General features: G+C 40.4%; 1 protein-coding gene across 1 annotated transcript in view; it reads left to right on the top strand.

The window, feature by feature from the left end:
- LOC140458518 (fibrillin-1-like) overlaps window positions 1-19,512 on the top strand; it is a 574,711-nt gene that overhangs the window by 462,454 nt on the left and 92,745 nt on the right. Inside the window, exons 38-45 of the mRNA XM_072553247.1 lie at window positions 4,112-4,180; window positions 4,289-4,414; window positions 7,059-7,184; window positions 7,313-7,471; window positions 7,560-7,628; window positions 11,838-11,963; window positions 15,971-16,093; window positions 18,764-18,889. Of these exons, the coding sequence (XP_072409348.1) occupies window positions 4,112-4,180; window positions 4,289-4,414; window positions 7,059-7,184; window positions 7,313-7,471; window positions 7,560-7,628; window positions 11,838-11,963; window positions 15,971-16,093; window positions 18,764-18,889 (924 nt within the window). The remainder of the gene's footprint in view (window positions 1-4,111; window positions 4,181-4,288; window positions 4,415-7,058; window positions 7,185-7,312; window positions 7,472-7,559; window positions 7,629-11,837; window positions 11,964-15,970; window positions 16,094-18,763; window positions 18,890-19,512) is intronic.

The raw sequence follows: 19,512 nt of genomic DNA, 5'->3' as shown, positions 1-19,512 counted from the left end.
CGAGGAACCATGTACCTTCACCGAAACCAGCGACTGGTATCCTGTCACAGTCACCCTTTATTTACGTGTTGTTGACACTGATCCAGCCTTCTGAGTGAATAGGATGTTTGACACTCCTGTACTTATCTATGAGCCAGGGTTCCCTAATTGGACCAGATTAACAGTGCAAATCAGGAAACTCATATGCCATGAGGTTCACCTGGCTGACCTCGTTATAATAACTACATCCCTTCCCCTCTGAGTAGGAAGGCATAAGCTAATTCTTCTTTTTTGTAGCTCCTTTTAGATTATTTTAGCACCAGGTTAGGTTCCTCCAACTCTGCTTCTCATACAGGCAGCATGTAACACACAGTAGCTCGCTCTTGCGCCCAGATTGTCTTGAAAGAAATTCATTGTCTTCTTCACACACTGGCACCCATCATGTCCATCTCAGATTCCAAGCTAGCTTCAATGCTTAATGGCGAGAGAGAACCCACAGGTTCCGAAACAGTCGGAAAGATTGTCGAGGAAGTGGGCACATTTTGCTCCTGCACGTTTGCGAGTTTGCAACTTTCATATGGTCCGTGTGATTGTTCAGGACCGTCGCATCTACCCGAACTTTCTACATCACTGGACTTGATCTTACGTTGACCATGCATCTTATGTAATGTAGAACCATTCGTGTGCTTCCTACACCAACTTTCATTCCCTGAAGTAAACTGTCTCTCTCACTTAGCAGAGTCTTGTGTCTGGCATTGTTGTTCCTCAATGCTGTTTTACCCTTCACCTCCCGAGGCCCAGGAAGATCAGATTTAACCTGATGTGGAGTCTTCTCCCCATTAGCAACTCTGTTGAAGCTATTGTTGTAGCTGCATATGAGGTTGTCCTATAATCAAATAGTATTAAAGACACTTTGGTATCTAGTGAAGCTTTAGGCTTTAAGCCTGCCTTCAAAGTTTGGAGTGCTCTTATATGTCGAATACCATTTGTCTTTAGGAAACACTCAAATTCCGTGCTGGTAAACAATGGCCCATTGTCTATGACCAAAACTTTCCAGAGTGTATGTATTGCAAAAGATGCGAGCAGTTTTTCTACTGTCGTCCCTGTGTTTGACAAATGAACTCCATGCACATCCAGTCATTTTGTGTTCGCATCTGCAATGGCTAAGAACATTGAGCCCATGAAAGGACCTGCATAGTCAACGTGCAACCAAGTCCAGGGTTACCTGGCCATTCCCACAACTGTTGGCGATAATTCTTATCCTTGTTCATACTCTGGGCATTGCCCACCAATGCAGCTGTGCCTGCACCCAGTCCTGGCCACCAGACATAACTTCTTGCCAACATCTTCATTTTGGACTCCCCTGGATGACCCTGGTGGAGCTCAGCCAGTATCTGATCACTCTTACTCCCCATAATAATATGCCATCCTCTCCTGTGATCTGGTCTCTCTGGGTCCAAAAAGGTTTCAGTTCTGGTTGAGATGGCCCTTTGGCTTCCCCCATTACTGCCAGCTGTTTCAGTTTTGTCAGGACCAGATCTTTCTGTGTCCAAAGTCTGATGACTGTGACTGTGACTGGGAGAGTGTCCAGAAAATGTAAAACCATTATGGACTTTTTCAGTGGCAGTACCATTGGTGGTGTATCTGCCAGCGGGAGGCGGCTCAATGTTTCTGCATTTGCTACTTGGCCTCCCGGACGGTGTTCTAATTTGTAATTATATTAGTATTAGAGCCCACCACTGAATTCAAGCTGAAACTATGGATGACACTGCCTTGTCCTCTTTAAATAAACCTCACAGGGGTTTGTGGTCTGTTATTATTATAAATTTACATCCATAAAGGTATTGATAGAACTTCCTGACTCCAATTATGACCACCAAACTTTCCCTCTTTATCTGAGCATATTCATGCTCTGCATTAGCTAAAGTCCTGGATGCATACACTATTGGGCATTCCTCTACGTGGGGCCACCTATGAGCTAATAATACACCAATGCCTATGGGGAGGCATCGCAAGTCAATGCCAGAGCTTGTTTCCAACACGTTAAAGGATGATAGCTGTTTCTTCCCTTCCCTGAAAGCTACACAACCATTTGCAAGGTTGATTCTTTTTTAAGGGTTGATGCAAAGGTACCAGGATGGAGGCAATGTTATGTATGAACTTTCTGTAATAATTCACCAGCTCTGGTGTGTCGGAACCCAGGCACCTTTAACCACCCTCACATTATCTTCCAATATGTGTAACCTGGCATTGTCAATTCTGTCATTTGGGACGTCTGGAACACATATTTTTCCCTTCTAACATGTAGCTGGCCTGGGAGAAATGTGTAAGTTTTCTCAGTGCTCCTCATTGGTCTTCCCTGTTATTAGAACGTCATCTAGATAAATGGCAACTTGGAGTAGACCTTGTAAACTGTTCTCCGTCAGCCACTGAAAAGTTGCACAGGCTGACACTACCCAAAATGGCAGTCTTGTATATTGATATAAACCTTTATGGGTATTAATTGTAACATACTTCTGGGAATCCTCATCTAACCACAATCGCAAGTACAGTTGGTTCACGTCCAGCTTTGAGAAGGACAGCCCCCTTGCCAGCTTTGTGTCTAAATCCTCTATGTGAGGAAGCAGGTATTTGTCCAGCCTCGAACAGCAGTTCACTTTTTGTTTAAAGTCCTGACAAAGACGAACCCACCCATCAGGCTTCACAATCCAGTGTTGCCCATTCCACAAACTGAGCTAGTTTGATGATTTATTCGCTTTCCAATCTTCTGATTTATGTCTCTACTTTTGCCTGTAAGGTAAATAGCATTGGGCAGGCCTTGCAGAATCATGGAATTGCTTCCTGGTCAACATGCAAGGTGGCTCTGAACAGCCACATTGCTAAAACCAAACCAAACCAAACCAAAAAAAAGCTGAGCTGAGGGAACTGACCACTCTCCTTTCATTGTACAAGTGTTTTTCTTTAAACTTAAAAGCTTCTTCAAGTAGATCAAGCCAGACATTTCAGAACTAATGTCTCATAAAACACTTTTGAAAAAACCAAGGACAACACAATCTTGTTAAAGGAGCAGCATAATCACAGATACTCCTGTACAAGTTCTCAGTTTAGTCAAAGTCTTACATAAATTAAGAGTTAGAGTCCAGAGCGAATTTGGAAAGGACTGATCCTGAGATCACTAAAACAGCCACGCTGGTATTGACCTCCATTCGAACATGGTGACCATTTAAACAGACATTTATTTTGATTGGTTCTGATTTGAATGTTGCAAACTTAACTGTTCCAAACCAGAAGTAATTAGACTTTCCAGGATGTGCACTTTCTTGGATACTGGCCTATGAGTTATCTTACTCAGTATAAGTGTAGTGAGATTCATTTACTGTCTCAAGTACACACGCATGTAGCAACTAAAAGGCTTGCTGGTCCAGATCCTGAAGAAATTTTTAACTGTTTGACCAAGATTTGACTTTGATTTGGGGTTTTGCTGTGGGCTGACCCAGAGTCCCTCTATTCAGGGTATGCCCTCAGTGAGGCTATGCAATTTCCTTCACTCAAGTGGTGTTCCCAAGCTCAGTCAGACCAGTGAAGCTTATATCTGAATACCTTGCATCTAATAAGCTCCTCTTGCTGTTGAAATATTCCTTAACTAAATCTGTCAACTGTTGAAAGGTTTTAGTATCTGGTGCCTCAGTTAAAGTTAGATTCCTAATAACCAAAAAAGCCATGTGTCCACAAGCAGTCAGGAGAATTACTCATTATTTTTCATCTCCCTTAATGTCATTTGCCCAGAAAAAGTAACTCATTTTCTCCACATATTGGGCCCAGTCTTTTTAAGTTCAAGACAGAGCAAGTAGATTGGTATATATATATATATCAACAATAGACTTAAGAGAGAATGCAAACAATGGTACAGGCAAAAGAATGTTACATGAGCAATAATCCCTTGACGTATTACCTACCTGAAATAAAAGTAGCTTGTTTCTTGGGATCAAAGTACATAGAATGAAAACAAAATTGGTAAGCTAAAGGAAACAAAATTTCCCTTAACCTGACTAACAATTCAAGGCTTAAAAAAGACATTGATTTACTTTTGTTTGTATTATTGTAACACTCTGAACCGTTATTTTTTAAACAGCGGAATACAGAACTCTTTGTCCTGGAGGAGAAGGCTTTCGTCCTAATCCAATCACAGTTATTTTGGAGGGTAACCACTTATACCATTTTGTAAATAACATTTCAGATGTTGCACCCTATGAGCAGTCTCTTCATATTGTTAACAACTTATTCAGTTATCTCTTACTGCTTTATGCAGATATTGATGAATGTAAGGAATTACCTGGACTGTGTCAAGGCGGAACATGCGTCAACACTTTTGGAAGCTTCCAGTGTGAATGTCCACGTGGTTTCTATTTGAATGAAGAAACCAGAGTATGTGAAGGTATATTTATTGAAGTTTGGCATTATTATTTATAATGTCAGAGCTTTCCTTTTGATTCATTGCTCTTTATTTTTCTTAAAGTATTAGTGATGCATATGATTCATTTTTCTATCTGCTACTTCTTGGAGACAAAATGGGTGACAAAACAGAATCTAGACCAAGAGAAGAAGAGATTGTGAATAAATAGTGCTCAAATTAATGTATTCCCACTGGCTGCCTTTCCAAGATTAAGAATTTAATGCAGGATATCATAGATTGCACCGACATTGTAATAATGTGTTAAACTGCAATACCAGTATGCAGTGCCATTAGCTGGTTTAGTATGTACTTAATGTCCAGTTGCACTGACTTCCTAATCTCACTGTACTGCTGCAAGAACCTTCTGATTAGCAGCTAGATAGTAATTTTTGTAATTCAACATTCCTAACCTGATGCTTTTCCAGATGGGACTACAGATTGGAAAATTGTACCTCTGTCTTTGGATGCTCGCCGACTTTTCACTTCAAGCAAAGGATTATAAAATAGCTCATTGTATACTTCATGACAGACTGAGTTGCTTTTGTACAAATGTAATCAGCTTAAAAATGTTTGGCAGATACTTAGAAACAAGTAAGTCGCAGTCAGTGTGCAAATTGGCTTGAAAATTGAGAACTTCCATTAAAGAAAAATAAATGTTAAGGTTTTAAAAGTTGAGATTGCTGAATAATTAGCATTATATCTTGAATGCACTTTATATAGTCCTTCAGGAGATATCTTATTATTGTCTGGAAATTGTTATTGCTGTGATGTTTAATATTAACCACTGTGTAGACTGTTATGTTGCACAATGCATGTTCAGTTTTCCACAAATTTAAAGTTGTAGCTGTATTGAAATGCTGTGCACTACAGTACTTAAGTTGTATATTATACATGTTGTGTCCATTCTTTCTAAGATTACTAGTCATTAAGAAATAAGCACACAAATTTCCAGTCTCCATACATTGTATAGACAATGCACTCAAGCACTCATGTAAAATAGATGACTTTGTTAACCAAAAGAGAAAATGCTGGAAAATCTCAGCAGGTCTAGCAGCATCACTGAGATTTTCCAGCATTTTCTCTTTTGGTTTCAGATTCCAGCATCCACAGTAATTTGCTTTTATCCTAATTTTGTTAACCTTGTATTTTAGGATCTAAAAAGAAACTAATGCAGACAGAAAATATAGTAAAATGGAGAATTTGTGCGCTGCTGTCAAACCACTTGAGAGGAAGCAAAGTATGGATGCCAATTCACCAAATTTAATAACTACTTCCCTTAAGAGTGACTGCTATTTCAGTCAGGAAAACCAACACCTTGATTTCTTTTCCCACTGACCGATAACAAGACAAGCCTGTGTAATTCTGCAAGTGATTGACATTCCTAAAGCACAAGAAATGTTGGCATACGTATGAGAGTCATATAAGTAGTATATAGTATTCTAACACAATTATAATTTATAATGACAATGAACATATCATACAGATCAAGTAGCTACTTTCAGACAGAAATACAAAGCTCATACCAAGTGTATTTGTGGACATTTGGGTACTGGAAGGATGACATCTTGGAGACCATGGCAAATCTCTTTAGCTAGTGCTAATAATGTTATTGCAAAGGCAAATACACATTTTAGAGAGCATCACACTGATCAAGCAGGTACTGATTAGTGCTATGTTTAATTTTAAACACGAATGTAATAAGGAACATTGCTGCATCAGATACTTATCCAATATATATTTAACCTTCCCCTTTAATAAACACTTCTGCATGCAAAACATTCCTTGAAAACCTTTTTTTTAAGCATTGTGTAGGGAATCTCCCTGAAATGAAACTGGATCCTATAAATCTACTGTCTGCATTAACAGTCAGCATAAATTGAAACCAAACTACAAACATTCCTTTAGAAGTGGGAGATCTTACACTGACCCAACAAAACTTAAGAGGAAAGATCAGAGAAGTGTAAGGTTTATTCTGTGTATGGCAATGCCACATCTGATCTGAGTGATTGATGTGGATATTGGGGTGACAGAAAACGAAAGGGTAGCTGTTAACCCACCCTGAATTCAATGGAAAAGTTTATTACAGCCTTGCTGTAAAATAGTTCTTATGCAATATATGCTGCCCAGAATAAACTTTCTGTTGAATTCAGCATGGTTAAACAGCTACTCTTTCATTATATGTCATCGTCTCAAAAACATTTTGAGAAAATATTTTAATTCCAACAATACTGATCCTCAATTTGATCATCGCAGGTTTGTCTTTTTGTTGAACTGATATTTCAATAGGAAATGTTATAAGTTCTCTGCAAACAGCTGGGAGCCCCACCAGTAACACAAGTCAAGGATTTGGGCACTCACTGTTGGCAAAGAGTCATTATCATCATACCCAAATTTTCAGTAGGAGTTGATGGCTGATGAGGATCCTTGGATGAAAATTACAAATTGTGTCAAATCCTGGTTTCAGCATCATTCTGCACTGAGCAGGATAGTTGCAGAAGTGTGAACAATCAATCAAATAATACAAATGTGAAAATGGGCAGTACTAATCTCAATTTGTTTTTTGTTTAAATAAGGAAAGCTTACTTTTTATACTCTCCAAACATTTGTTTGTCTGCTTTTTTTCCAGATGTTAATGAGTGCAGTGCTTCACCTGGCATTTGTGGCCCTGGTACCTGTTTCAACACGGTAGGAAATTATACCTGCATCTGTCCACCAGATTATATGCAGGTTAATGGTGGAAACAACTGTATGGGTAAGCATTCATCAACCAGTTAAAAGGATATTAGAAACAATAAATCATGTTTTTCAATCAACTGATTTCAGTTGTGCTTATCTATAATCTAGCAACTTAATGACCAATTTTATCCTTTCAATCTACAGACAATAGGAAGAGCTTCTGCTTCAAATATTTTGACCGAGAAAATGGTACCTGTAATGGCGAGCTGGCCTTTAATATGACAAAGAAGCTGTGTTGCTGTTCATACATGATTGGAAAAGCTTGGAACAGACCATGTGAGCAGTGTCCACTTCCTGTCACAGGTAGGTTTCAATGTATCAACTTCAGACATTTAGAATTAGAATTCATGATATGTATAGTATATTGACAATATGCTGAACCATGTTTCAGATGACTTTCTGTTCCTCTGCGGCAGTCGAAGGCCTGGGTATATTATTGATATAAGCGGACAGGCAGTTGGTAAGATCTATTTTTGTTTTCTAAAGAATTACATTTTTTAATGATAGAGACACTTAAGTAGTGAAATGAATAAAATGTGATTATATTTCTTCAAATATGATTACCTAGCTACTATAACTGCATTTCATGAGATCATTTGAAGACAGATATTCAAGTTAGACACGCCATTGTTCTGCCATCCTCATATTCTGATCACTTAACCTGAACCATCAGCATCCTTTCTCCCCCAGCACTCTAACCCTCAATTATTGCATAAATGCTGTCACTCCACACAACGTCATCTCTGATCAAGAGTCATCTAGACTCGAAAGGTTAGCCATCTTTCTCTCCATGGATGCTGCCTGATTTGCTGTGATTTCCAGCATTTTTTGTTTTCAATACAGGTTCCAGCATCTGCAGTAATTTACTCCAGTATTATCCAGGTCTTGCTGTATATGGGCACTATAATGAATCCTTCCTTTTCTAAGTGTTTCTGGTGCTGCAAAAACCCACACACTTTAGATCATTCAGCCTATCAAGTCTGCTTCACCATTCAGTCATGGCTGATAAGATTCTCAACACTTTCTCTCCTACTTTCTCCCCATACTTGATCCCCTTGACAATCAAGAACCTATCTACCTCAGTGCTGGCCAATGACCTGGCCTCCACAGCCTTCTGTGGCAATGAATTCCATAGATTCACCACTATCTGGCTAAAGATATTTCTCCTTATCTCCACGCTAAAAGGTCTTCCCTTTGCTCTAAGGCTGTCTTTCCCGCTAATGGTAACATCTTCCCAACATCCACTCTGTTCTGTATTCAATATTCTGTAAGTTTCAATTAGGTTTCCCCCCCACCCCATCCTTCTAAACTCCATTAAGTATAGACCCAGAGTACTCAAATGTTCTTCATATGTTAAGCTTTTCATTCTTGGGACCATTCTCATGAACTTTCTCTGTACTGGCCCTGGAGTGTGTTCATTCTTCCTGAGATATGGGGCCCAAAGCTGCACACCATGCTCCAAATGTGGTCTCACCAGAGCCTCATAGAGCTTCAGAAATACATCCCTGCTTTTATATTCCAGTCCTCTCAAAATAAATACCAACATTGCATTTACCTTCCGAACTACTGACTCAACCTGCAAGTTTACCTTGAAAGAATCCTGGACTAGAACCTCCAAGTCTCTTTGCACTTCAGACTTCTGAATTTTCTCCCCATTTAGAAAATAGTCCATGCCTGTATTCTTCTTACCAAAGTGCATGACCTCACACTTAGCCACATTGTACTCCATCTGCCACTTTCCTAACCTGTCCAGGTTCTTCTGCAGCCTCCCCACCTCCTCAATACTACCTGTCCCTCTATCTATCTTCGTATCATCTGCAAACTTAGCCAGAAAGCCCTCAGTCCCTTCATCTAGATTGTTAATGTAAAAGTGAAAAGTTGTGGTCCCAACACTGAGCCTTGCAGAATGCCACTTGTCACCAGCTGCCATCCTGAGAAGGACCCTTTTATCCCAACTCTCTGTTTCTGAGCCAGACAGCCAAGCTTCTATCCATACTAGTACCTTGCCTTTAACACCATGGACCCTTATCTTACTCAGTAGCCTCCTGTGCGGCACCTTATCAAAGGCCTTCTTGAAGTTCAGGTTGATAGCATCCCCATTGGCTCTCCTTTGTCTAACCTGCTTGTTACTTCCTCAATGAATTCTAGCAGCTTTTGTCAAGCATGACGTCCCCTTGATGAAATTATGCTGACTTTGCTCTATTTTACCATACACTTCCAAGAATTTAGAAATCTCATCCTTCACATTGGATTTCAGGATCTTACCCATGACCTAGGTTAGGCTAATCAACCTGTAATTTTCTGTATTTTACCTTACGCCCTTTTTAAACGGGTGTCACATTAGTGATTTTCCAGTTCTCTGGGACCCTCCTCAAATTTAGCGATTCCTGAAAGATCCTTACTACACCTCCACTATTGCTTCAACTATCTCCCTTAGAACTCTGGGGTGCAGTCCACCTGGTCCAAGTGATTTATCCAGCACTATCTCTCCTGCATCATTTTCCAGCGGCCCAAAATCCACTTTTGCCTCTGTTTTGCCCTTTATATATCTAAAGAAACTCTTACAGTCTTCCTTTATTTACTGGCTAGCTACCCCTCTTATTTAATCTTCTCCCTCTTTATTTCTTTTTTCGTAGCCCTCTGTTGGTCTTTGTAAGCTTCCCAATCCTCTGGTTTCCCACTGCCTTTTGCCACATTATATGCTTTCACTATCCCTGATTTCCCTAGTCAGCCATGGTTGTCTCATCCTCCCTATACTATGCTTCTTTTAACTCAGGATGAATCTCTGCTGTGTCTCCTGAATTACTCCCAGAAATTCCTGCCATTCTTTTCCACTGTCTTTCCTGCTAGGCCTCCCTCCAATTCTACCCAGCTCCTCCCCTTGCTTCTAGCTGCCTTTCTTCAGCTGTAATACTATTTCCTCTGATACTGTCTTCTCCTTCTCAAATTCCAGAGTAAATGCAATCATATTATGATCACTGCCTCTTAAGGGTTCCTTCACCTTAAGCCACCTTACCAGAACCCTCTTGGTCCTCACCTTCCACCCCACCAACCTCCAGACACATTGCATCATCCTCTGCCATTTCTGCCACCGACAAACAGACCCCACCACCAGTGACATATTTCCCTCCTCATCCCTATCTGCGTTTCAGAGAGACCATTCCCTCCGCAACTTCCTTGTCAGGTCCACACCCCCCACCAACCCACCACCCACTCCCGGCACATTCTTCTGCCACCACAAGAAGTGCAAAACCTGCGCCCACACTTCCCCCCCTCACCTCCATCCAAGGCCCCCAAGGATCCTTCCACATCCAACAGAGAATTTACCTGTACTTCCACACACATCACCTCCTGCATCTGTTGCTCCTGATGTGGTCTTCTCCACGCTGGGGAGACAGGATGCCTGATCGTTTCAGAGAACATCTCTGGGGCACCCAAACTAAACAACCACACCACTGTGGCTGAACACTTAAACTCCCTCTCACTCCGCCAAGGATCTGCAGGTTCTGGGCCTCCTCCACCGCCAAACCCTAACCATCTAACACCTGAAATACATATGCCTCATCTTCCGCCTGGGCACCCTCCAAATCACACAGGATCAATGTGATTTCACCAGTTTCCCAAATTCCCCTCCCCCTACGTTATCCCAGATCCAATTTTCCAATTCTGTACCACCCTCTTGAACTGTCCTACCTGCCCATCTTCCTTGCCACCTATCTGCTCCACCTTCCTCTCCAACCTATCACCTTCACCCCCACCTTCATCTACCAATTGTATTCCCACCAGTCTTCCCCCCAGCCCCACCCCTGCTCGCACTTATCTCCCAGCCCTCTTGGCCCACAAGCCTCATTCTTGATGAATAGCTTATGCCTGAAACGCCGATTCTCCTGCTCTTCGGCTGTGCTTTTCCAGCACCACACTCTTTGACTTGAAGAAGGGTCACGGAACTTGAAACATTAATTCTGTTTTCTCTCCACAGATGCTGTTAGACCTCCTGAGTTTTTTCAGCAATTTCTCTTTTAGCAGCAATAAAACTGTGCTTTACATCATGTAGATATGTGATAGTAGGTATCTGATGTGGTATTATTGAGGCCTTACTCATTAGAAAAGTTCACAACTGCATGAACGCAAGATAGAAGTAAATTGGCCAAACTTTCACTTGGATTATACCTTCCATGATTTTCTTAAAGGTGCCATGAGATGTATAGATGGCTGAAATTTGTTGATTCCAACAGGTTATTGAGTTTAGTTGGAGAGTGTATGCCATGGAAGGAAATAAAATCTATAAAATCATGACATTTTTGCTTCCCTGACTAATTCTGATTTAATGTTACCAAATAATTTTGATGCTGGTATACAAAGTGAATTGTGTTATCTAATCTACTCCTCCATTTCATTATGGAGTTTCTGGCCACACTGTACCTTCACATCTTGAAGAGTACAGTAGATATCAGTTTACTACAGATGTTCCAGTCCAAGAACATTTGACTTTGAAATACCACTCATTAAAAGTAGTTTTAATACTATTAATTAAAATATATGCAAGATCATTAAAAGAGTATTATATTCACACAATCATTTGCTCATGATTGTAAATGGAGAAAAATATACTTCAGCAAAAATATAAAGTTTTTCTACAAGGTTAACCTGAAAGTACACTTCATTGCAGACATTGACGAATGCCATTGGATTCCTGGTATTTGTGCAAATGGTGTATGTATTAATCAACTTGGAAGCTTCCGATGTGAATGTCCCATGGGATTTCAATATAACGATCAACTGATCAGCTGTGAAGGTAATAAAGAAATTTTTCTTAATTTGTAATCTCTTATGAATAGATTCCTTCAATTTATTTTAAACTATATGGAGAAATAAATAGTCTTTCTTAATGTCTGCTCTTTAAGGTATTCTGTTGAAGTTAAGAAAGACAACAGAATCAACAGAGCAGAAACCTCAAGAAGGAATCATACAGTATGGTCAAGTGAAATAAGGATTGATAAGAAGGGTGAGGGAAGTAACAAATTAAACATATATATGAATGCATGAAGCATCAGAAATAAGGTGGATGAGCTTGAGGCTCAGTTGGAAATTGGCAGGTACAATGTTGTGGGGATAACTGAGACGTGGCTTCAAGTGGACAGGGCCTGGGAAATGAATATTCAAGGCTATATGTGCTATCAAAAGAACACACTGACGGGCAGAGGGGCCCTGTTGGTGAGGAAGGATATTCAGTCCCTTACGAGGGGGGACATCGAGCCAGTATGGATCGAGCTGAGAAATTCTAATGGGAGTCTGGATGTAGGATGTAAGTTGAATAAGGAGTTGAAATTGGCCTGTCGCAAAGGTATTACTACAGTTGTTATGGGGGATTTCAACATGCAGGTAGACTGGGAGGATCAGGATGGTTCTGGACTCCAACAAAGATGAACTCTAAGAACAGCTTGTACTGGAGCCTAGCAGGGAGAAGGCAATTCTGGATCTGGTGTTGTGCAATGAACCCGATTTGATCAGGGATTTCAAAGTAAAGGAGCCATTAGGAGGTAGTGACCATAATATGATAAGTTTTAATCTGCAATTTGAGAGGAGAAGGGAGAATCAGAAGTGTCAATATTGCAATTGAACAAAGGGAACTATGGAGCCATGAGGGAGGAGCTGGCCAAAGTTCAATGGTTCAATACCCTAGCAGGGATGGCAGTGGAACAACAATGGCAGGTATTTCTGGATATAATGCAGAAGATGCAGAATCAGTTAAGTCCAAAGAGGAAGAAAGATCCGAAGGGTCGGCAGGGGCGGCCGTGGCTTACGAGGGAAGTTAAGGACTGTATGAAGATAAAAGAGAAGTATAACATAGCAAAGGTGAGCGGGAAGCCAGAGGACTGGGAAATTTTTGAGGAGCAACAGAGGATAACAAAAAAGGCAATACTTGGAGAAAAAATGAGGTACAAAAGCAAACTGGCTAAAAATATAAAGGAAGATAGTAAAAGTTTCTGTAGGTATGTGAAAAGAAAACAAAATTGGGCCCTTGAAGAGTAACCCACCCAGACTCATTTCTCTCTGACCAATGCACCAAACATTATAGGAAATTTAGCTAGGCCAATTCACCTAATCTGCATATCTTTGGACTGTGGGAGGAAACCGGAGCGCCCGGAGGAAACCCACGCAGACGCAGGGGGAATGTGCAAACTCCACAGACAGTCGCCTGAGGTGGGAATCGAACCCGGATCCCTGGCGCTGTGAGGCAGCAGTGCTAACCACTGAGCCACCATAAAGGAGGATGCATGTAACATCACAAAAATGTTGGGGAACATGTGGTCCAGTGTGAGAGAGCATCTGAAGAAAATTTATATTAGTAAGGAAAGACTGACAAATTCCCAGGGCCTGATAATCTACATCCCAGAGTAATTTAAAGAAATGGTCCTAGGATTAGTGTGTGCATCGGTGGTCATCTTTCAAGATTCCCTAGACTCAGGAATAGTTCCTATGGATTGGAGGATAGCTAATGTAAGCTTACTATTTAAGAAAGGAATTAGAGAGAAAACAAGGAATTATAGATTAGTAGTAGGGAAAATGCTAAAGCCCATTATAAAAGATTTATTGGTAGAGCACTTGGAAAATAGTGACAGAATTGGATAGAGTCAGCAGAGAATTATGAAAGGGAAATTATGTTTTAACAAATCTGACAGGATTTTTAAAGGATGTAGCTTCTAGGATGGATAAGGGACAGCCAATGGATGTGGTTACTTGAACTTTTAGAAGGCATTTGATAAGTTATGGATAAGAGGAGAGTTGTGTTAAAATTAAAGCAGATGGGATTGTGTTTGTGTACTGACATGGATAGAAACTGGCTGGCAGACAGGAAACAAAAAGTAGAATAACACAGATCATTTTCTGAGTGACAGCCAGTAAACAGTGTGGTATCACATAGATCACTGCTTGGACCCCAGCAATTCACAATATATATTAATGATTTATATGAAGGGACTAAATGTAATATCTTCATATTTGCAGTCAACACAAAGCTGGGTGGGAAGGTGAACTGTGAGGGGAATGCAGAAGTGCTTCGGTGTGGTTTAGACAAGTTGAGAGTGAATTGGAAACTGCAGATCCGGTGAGGTATAATGTGGATAAATGTGAGGTCACTCACTTACGTAGCAAAACAGAAAGACTGATTATTATCTGAATAGCAATAGACTGGAAAAGGGAAAGGTTCAGTGAGACCTGGATGCCCTTGTACATCAGTTTCTGAAAGTAAGCATGCAGCTCGAGCAGCGGGTGAAGAAAGCATATAGTGTGTTGGTCATCATGGTGAGAGGATTCAAGTACCGTACCAGGGATGTCTTGCTGCAATCGTTCACGTCCTTAGTGAGACCACACCTGGAGTATTGAGTGCAAGGGACTTTTGGTATATGCAATGCATGAAGGTGTGGAAAAGGGAGGGGTTAATAGAATAGGCATGGGCATTGTTGGAGGGATGTGGAAGGAGCATTGAGCAAGGTTAGAATATGCAAGGACATAGGAGGGAAATATGAACTGGGAGGTGAATATGAGCTATGAAGCGATGTGGGAGGTGGGTTAGCACTAAAAGGTCTAATATACAAAGGAACCTCGATTATCAAAAGGACTCAGACGGGGAGTATTTTGTTCGGTTAATCGAATACCAAGTAACATAGTTTAGCCAAGCATCAGGACCTTGCGATCTTGCCGGATAATCCGAAATTTGAATAATCGAATGCTGGATAATTGAGATTCCGCTGTACATGCAGGACTTGGACAGTGCTGCACTGACCAAGGGTGGCCTTCTAATCAATTCACCTCTCAACCCATGTAGCTCTAGTGCTGCTTTGGATCTGTTCCTGGGTCTACCCAGTTTTGTGTTGACTCATGGAAACAAAACTCTCACAGAACTACCCCAACTTTCAGAAATTAGGAACATAACATTGGGGAGAATTTTAGCCCAAGGTATACAAACCAAGGTGCAGTGTGCTCAAGGCTAGATTTTCTTAGAATTTGGACATAATCTTACATGAAGGTGTCTCTGATTTTATTAATTGCTGGCTATCTTCTGAGATTAGTTGGAGGCAGCCACAGTTTCCGAGGAGCACTAGTTTATGGCTTCAGATCTTGCCACTAATTCTCAGACTGAATGAATTTGGTTGGTTGAACCATCTTGACCGCAGCCCTGTTCACAGCTGTTCTTCCAATTTTATTTCTTCTCCACTAATATATTCACAACTTTCCTTATTCTCAGCTAAAGTAGTGTTTTGCCAACTTCTTAATTTGCTACTATAACTATAGAAAATGAATTATAGCATATTTGTGCAGCATATTTAGAAAATTAGGTGTCATAATTCAATTCAGTGACATTCTTTTGCACCCCCCCCCCCCCCCCCCACCGGCACACGAGTCTCCTTCCCACCACATCCCAACTTTGGACTTCCAGAACATCAGATAATATGTGTCAGAACAAGTCAGTATAGGTACTGTCTGAATGTCAGTTTAAGAACCAAATTCTTCTTTCTTATGATATGTTTGAATAAAATGTATTATATGGCTTTTGTATCATTTGATAACTGGGCTACTATATCACCATACATGCTTTGTAAACAAAATGTTCAAAGATAATAGCAAAAGCCACAAACAAAAAAGTATGTACATCTTAATTCTTCATAGGTGTTTGAATTTTATGGTAAGGGTATTGGTGACGAGCTCCCTTTACAATTATCAGATCAATTGTAAAAACCCTGATTTGGAACGTGATGCCAAAGCTATTTTAATTTGTTAATGTATTCTTTGTTCACTCAGATATGGATGAATGTCAGAATGGCCCCCTTTGTCAACAGAACGCTAATTGTATTAACACTCCTGGGAGCTATCGTTGCGAATGTTTGCCAGGTTACCGTCTCACAATAGCAGGACATTGTATTGGTAAGCAATATCTGTTAAAAGCTAAACATAATTATGTTTTCAGCTATGAACAGTCTTATCCTGCATATCAGGTAGATCTCCTTATTTTTGGAAAAGAAATATCCTAGTTTGATAAACATTTTAAACACTGCACAATGTATAGATTGGTTGTTAACCCTTATCATTAAAGACCTGTTGTGTGGTTGTCAGGCAGAATAAACAAAAATACAAAATGTTTAATTGCAACCTACAATACCTGTTTTTAATTAAAAGGAAATATCATTTTCCTGCAATTATATTCATTTCTGAATGTTGTGTAAAGATAAGTGTATAATAATTTTAAAATATTGTTGTGAGGGTCAGAATGTTTTACATGAGAATATAAAAACATTCCAAAGAAGTACTTGGGAAAAGCTGACTAACATGTTAAGACCCTACTGATCTATTGGTTTGCCATTCTAAAGAATGCTTCAGTGGGATAGTTGAGAACTTGTTAAAAGTAGTAAACTGGTAATTGTTTTTTTCATATTTCAAATGAAAGAAAGCAAAACAAATTGGTTTGGTTGATGTTGGTACATCCTTTCACTCAGAGAGTACGTGAATAATTTATATATCCCCAATTTACAATTTTCCACCCATTAACATAGAATCATAGAATCTGTACCGTGTGGAAGCAGACCATTCAGCTCATCGAGTCTGCATCGAACCTCTGAAGAGCATCCCACCCAGACCCACCCCACTACCCTACCCATTTAACTCCACATTTCCCATGGCTAATCCACCTAACCTACACATACTTGGACACTATGGGCAATTTAGCATGGCTAATCCATGTAACCTGAAAATCTTTGGACTGTGGGCTAAAACTGGAGCACCCAGAGGAAACCCACTCAAGCGGGGGGAAATGAGAAAACATGCATACTCCACACAGACATTAGCACAAGAGTAGAATTGAACCCAAGGTGAATTGGCCATGCTAAATTGCCCGTAGTGTTAGGTAGGGGTAGATGTAGGGGTATGGGTGAGTTGCGCTTCGGCGGGGCGGTGTGGACTTGTTGGGCCGAAGGGCCTGTTTCCACACTGTAAGTAATCTAATCTAATCTAATCAAAAAAAAAATCTTTGGCGGTGTGAAGCAGCAGTGCTAACCACTGAGTCACCATTCCACCCTAATGAAGTAAAAAAAATCATGGTCTAAAAGTTTGCAGTTAATAGTATACATTCAGAGTACAGGAAATGAAAGTGTTTACCCAAATTGAGAATCACCTTGCCATTTCTCACAAGTACTTCAACATTCATAGCATTAAGATTGAGAATATGTGATGGAATTACATGGCTGCTTCAAGTGTTGTGTGATATCTATCAAGATGCAGAATCACAGTGTATTGCAGCAGTGAAAGAGACCCTTCAACCCATTATGTCAGCACCAGCCATCAAGTACCTATCTACCTAAATCCCTTTTCTCAGCATTTAATCCATTGCCTTGTACACTTAAGCATTTCAAGAGTACACCGAGGTACTACTTAAGTGTTGAAATAGTTCCCAGTTTTACCGTCTTTCAGGCAGAGTTCCAGATCTCCACCACCTTTTAGGTACAAATGATCATGATTTCACAGCAAGCAGCAGAGAGGTTCCTGTTAATGCTATTTAAAATTATTGTTCTAATCCAGAAGCTCAGTTGGTGGGGGATAGAACTGGTATCAACTTTTACACACTTGTATATATGTTTAGAAGTACTCACACACAAGCTTAAACCTCCTAACCCTAAAAACCACAACTTTAGTCCATGTCTACACACAAAGGGGTGGTAGAGGTTTGGAACTCTCTTCCACAATGGCAATTGGTGCTAGATCGGTTCTTCATTTTACTTAGATTACTTACAGTGTGGAAAAGGCCCTTCAGCCCAACAAGTCCACACCAAAGTGCACCCACCCAGACCCATTCCCCTACACTTAATGCTACAGGCAATTTAGCATGGCCAATTCATCTAACCTGCACATTTTTGGACTGTGGGAGGAAACCGGAGCACCCGGAGGAAACCCACGCAGACACGGGGAGAATGTGCAAACTCCACACAGACAGTCGCCTGAGGCGGGAATTGAACCCAGATCTCTGGCGCTGTGAGGCAGCAGTGCTAACCACTGTGCCACCGTGCCGCCCATGTAAGTCTGAGATTTACAAATTTATATTAGGCAACTATATTAAGGGATTTGGAGAAAGGCCACAATCACATTGAATAGCAGAACAGGCTTTAGGGCTGAAAAGGTAAATCCTGTTCCTATATCTATTTATAGGAGTGAAATGGATCCTAACTGACTGCTCATCACCTGCAGGCAATTAAACACAATCTCTAAACATCACAGTTCACTTTCCGATGTGTACTAGTGTTACCACATATATAATGTGTACAGAAGAACACAAAACATTAGAAATACAGATCCATCAAATCTGAAAAAGGCAGATTAATGGTTGAAGCAGGAACATGCAGCAAAATTGGTCTTCACTTGACATTTCAGATACTGACCAACTACTGTATGTTACAATATTTTTAATCTTCTTTAAATTCTTGGTATTCAGATGGTATTTTTAATTGTTAAAAACTTTATCCTCAGTTGTATGAAAGAATGATTGCTGCTCATTGTTTCAAATTTACTTCCTCTGTTTTTGGAAAATTCCATTTCTTTTGTATGCAGATCGTAATGAATGTCATGATATCCCCAATGTTTGCAGTCATGGTCAATGTACTGACACTGTAGGAAGCTACTACTGCACATGTCGCAATGGCTTCAAAGCAACACCAGATAAAACAATGTGTATGGGTAAGTAAACAATGAACCATGGTCTTTGGAAGTTCATAGCATGAAATTGCACACTGAATGACTTTCCTAATTTTGCAATCCAATCGGCTATATTCATTTGTGGTCATAACTAAGTAGAAAAATGAGTGGAGATATCTTGTATCAGATTTCCTGAGTTTGTGTCCTTCCAGTTTTCTATTGGATTTTATGCTCCATGTACATAGATCCCTGAAAGTTGCCACCCAGCTTGATAGGGTTGTTAAGAAGGCATACGGTGTGTTAACTTTTATTGGTAGAGGGATTGAGTTTTGGAGCCACGAGGTCATGCTGCAGTTATACAAAACTCTGGTGCAGCCAGAGTCTGGCTGGATTTTTGTGGTTGGACTTTTGTGTACGGTTCTGGTCACCACATTATAGGAAGGACGTGGAAGCTTTAGAAAGGGTTCAGAAGAGATTTACTAGGATGATGCCTGGTATGGAGGAAAAGGTCTTATGAGGAAAGGCTGAGGGACTTGAGACTTTTCGCTGTAGAGAAGGTTGAGAGATGACTTAATTGAGACATATAAGATAATCAGAGGGTTGATAAGATGGACAGTGAGAGACTTTTTTCCTCAGATGATGATGGCTAGCACTAGGAGACATAG

Source organism: Chiloscyllium punctatum, chromosome 33 (genome assembly GCF_047496795.1).
Source record: "Chiloscyllium punctatum isolate Juve2018m chromosome 33, sChiPun1.3, whole genome shotgun sequence".
NCBI classification, from domain to species: domain Eukaryota; kingdom Metazoa; phylum Chordata; class Chondrichthyes; order Orectolobiformes; family Hemiscylliidae; genus Chiloscyllium; species Chiloscyllium punctatum.
The sequence above is the reverse complement of the archived record's forward strand: the minus strand, read 5'-3'. Positions and strand labels throughout refer to the sequence as shown.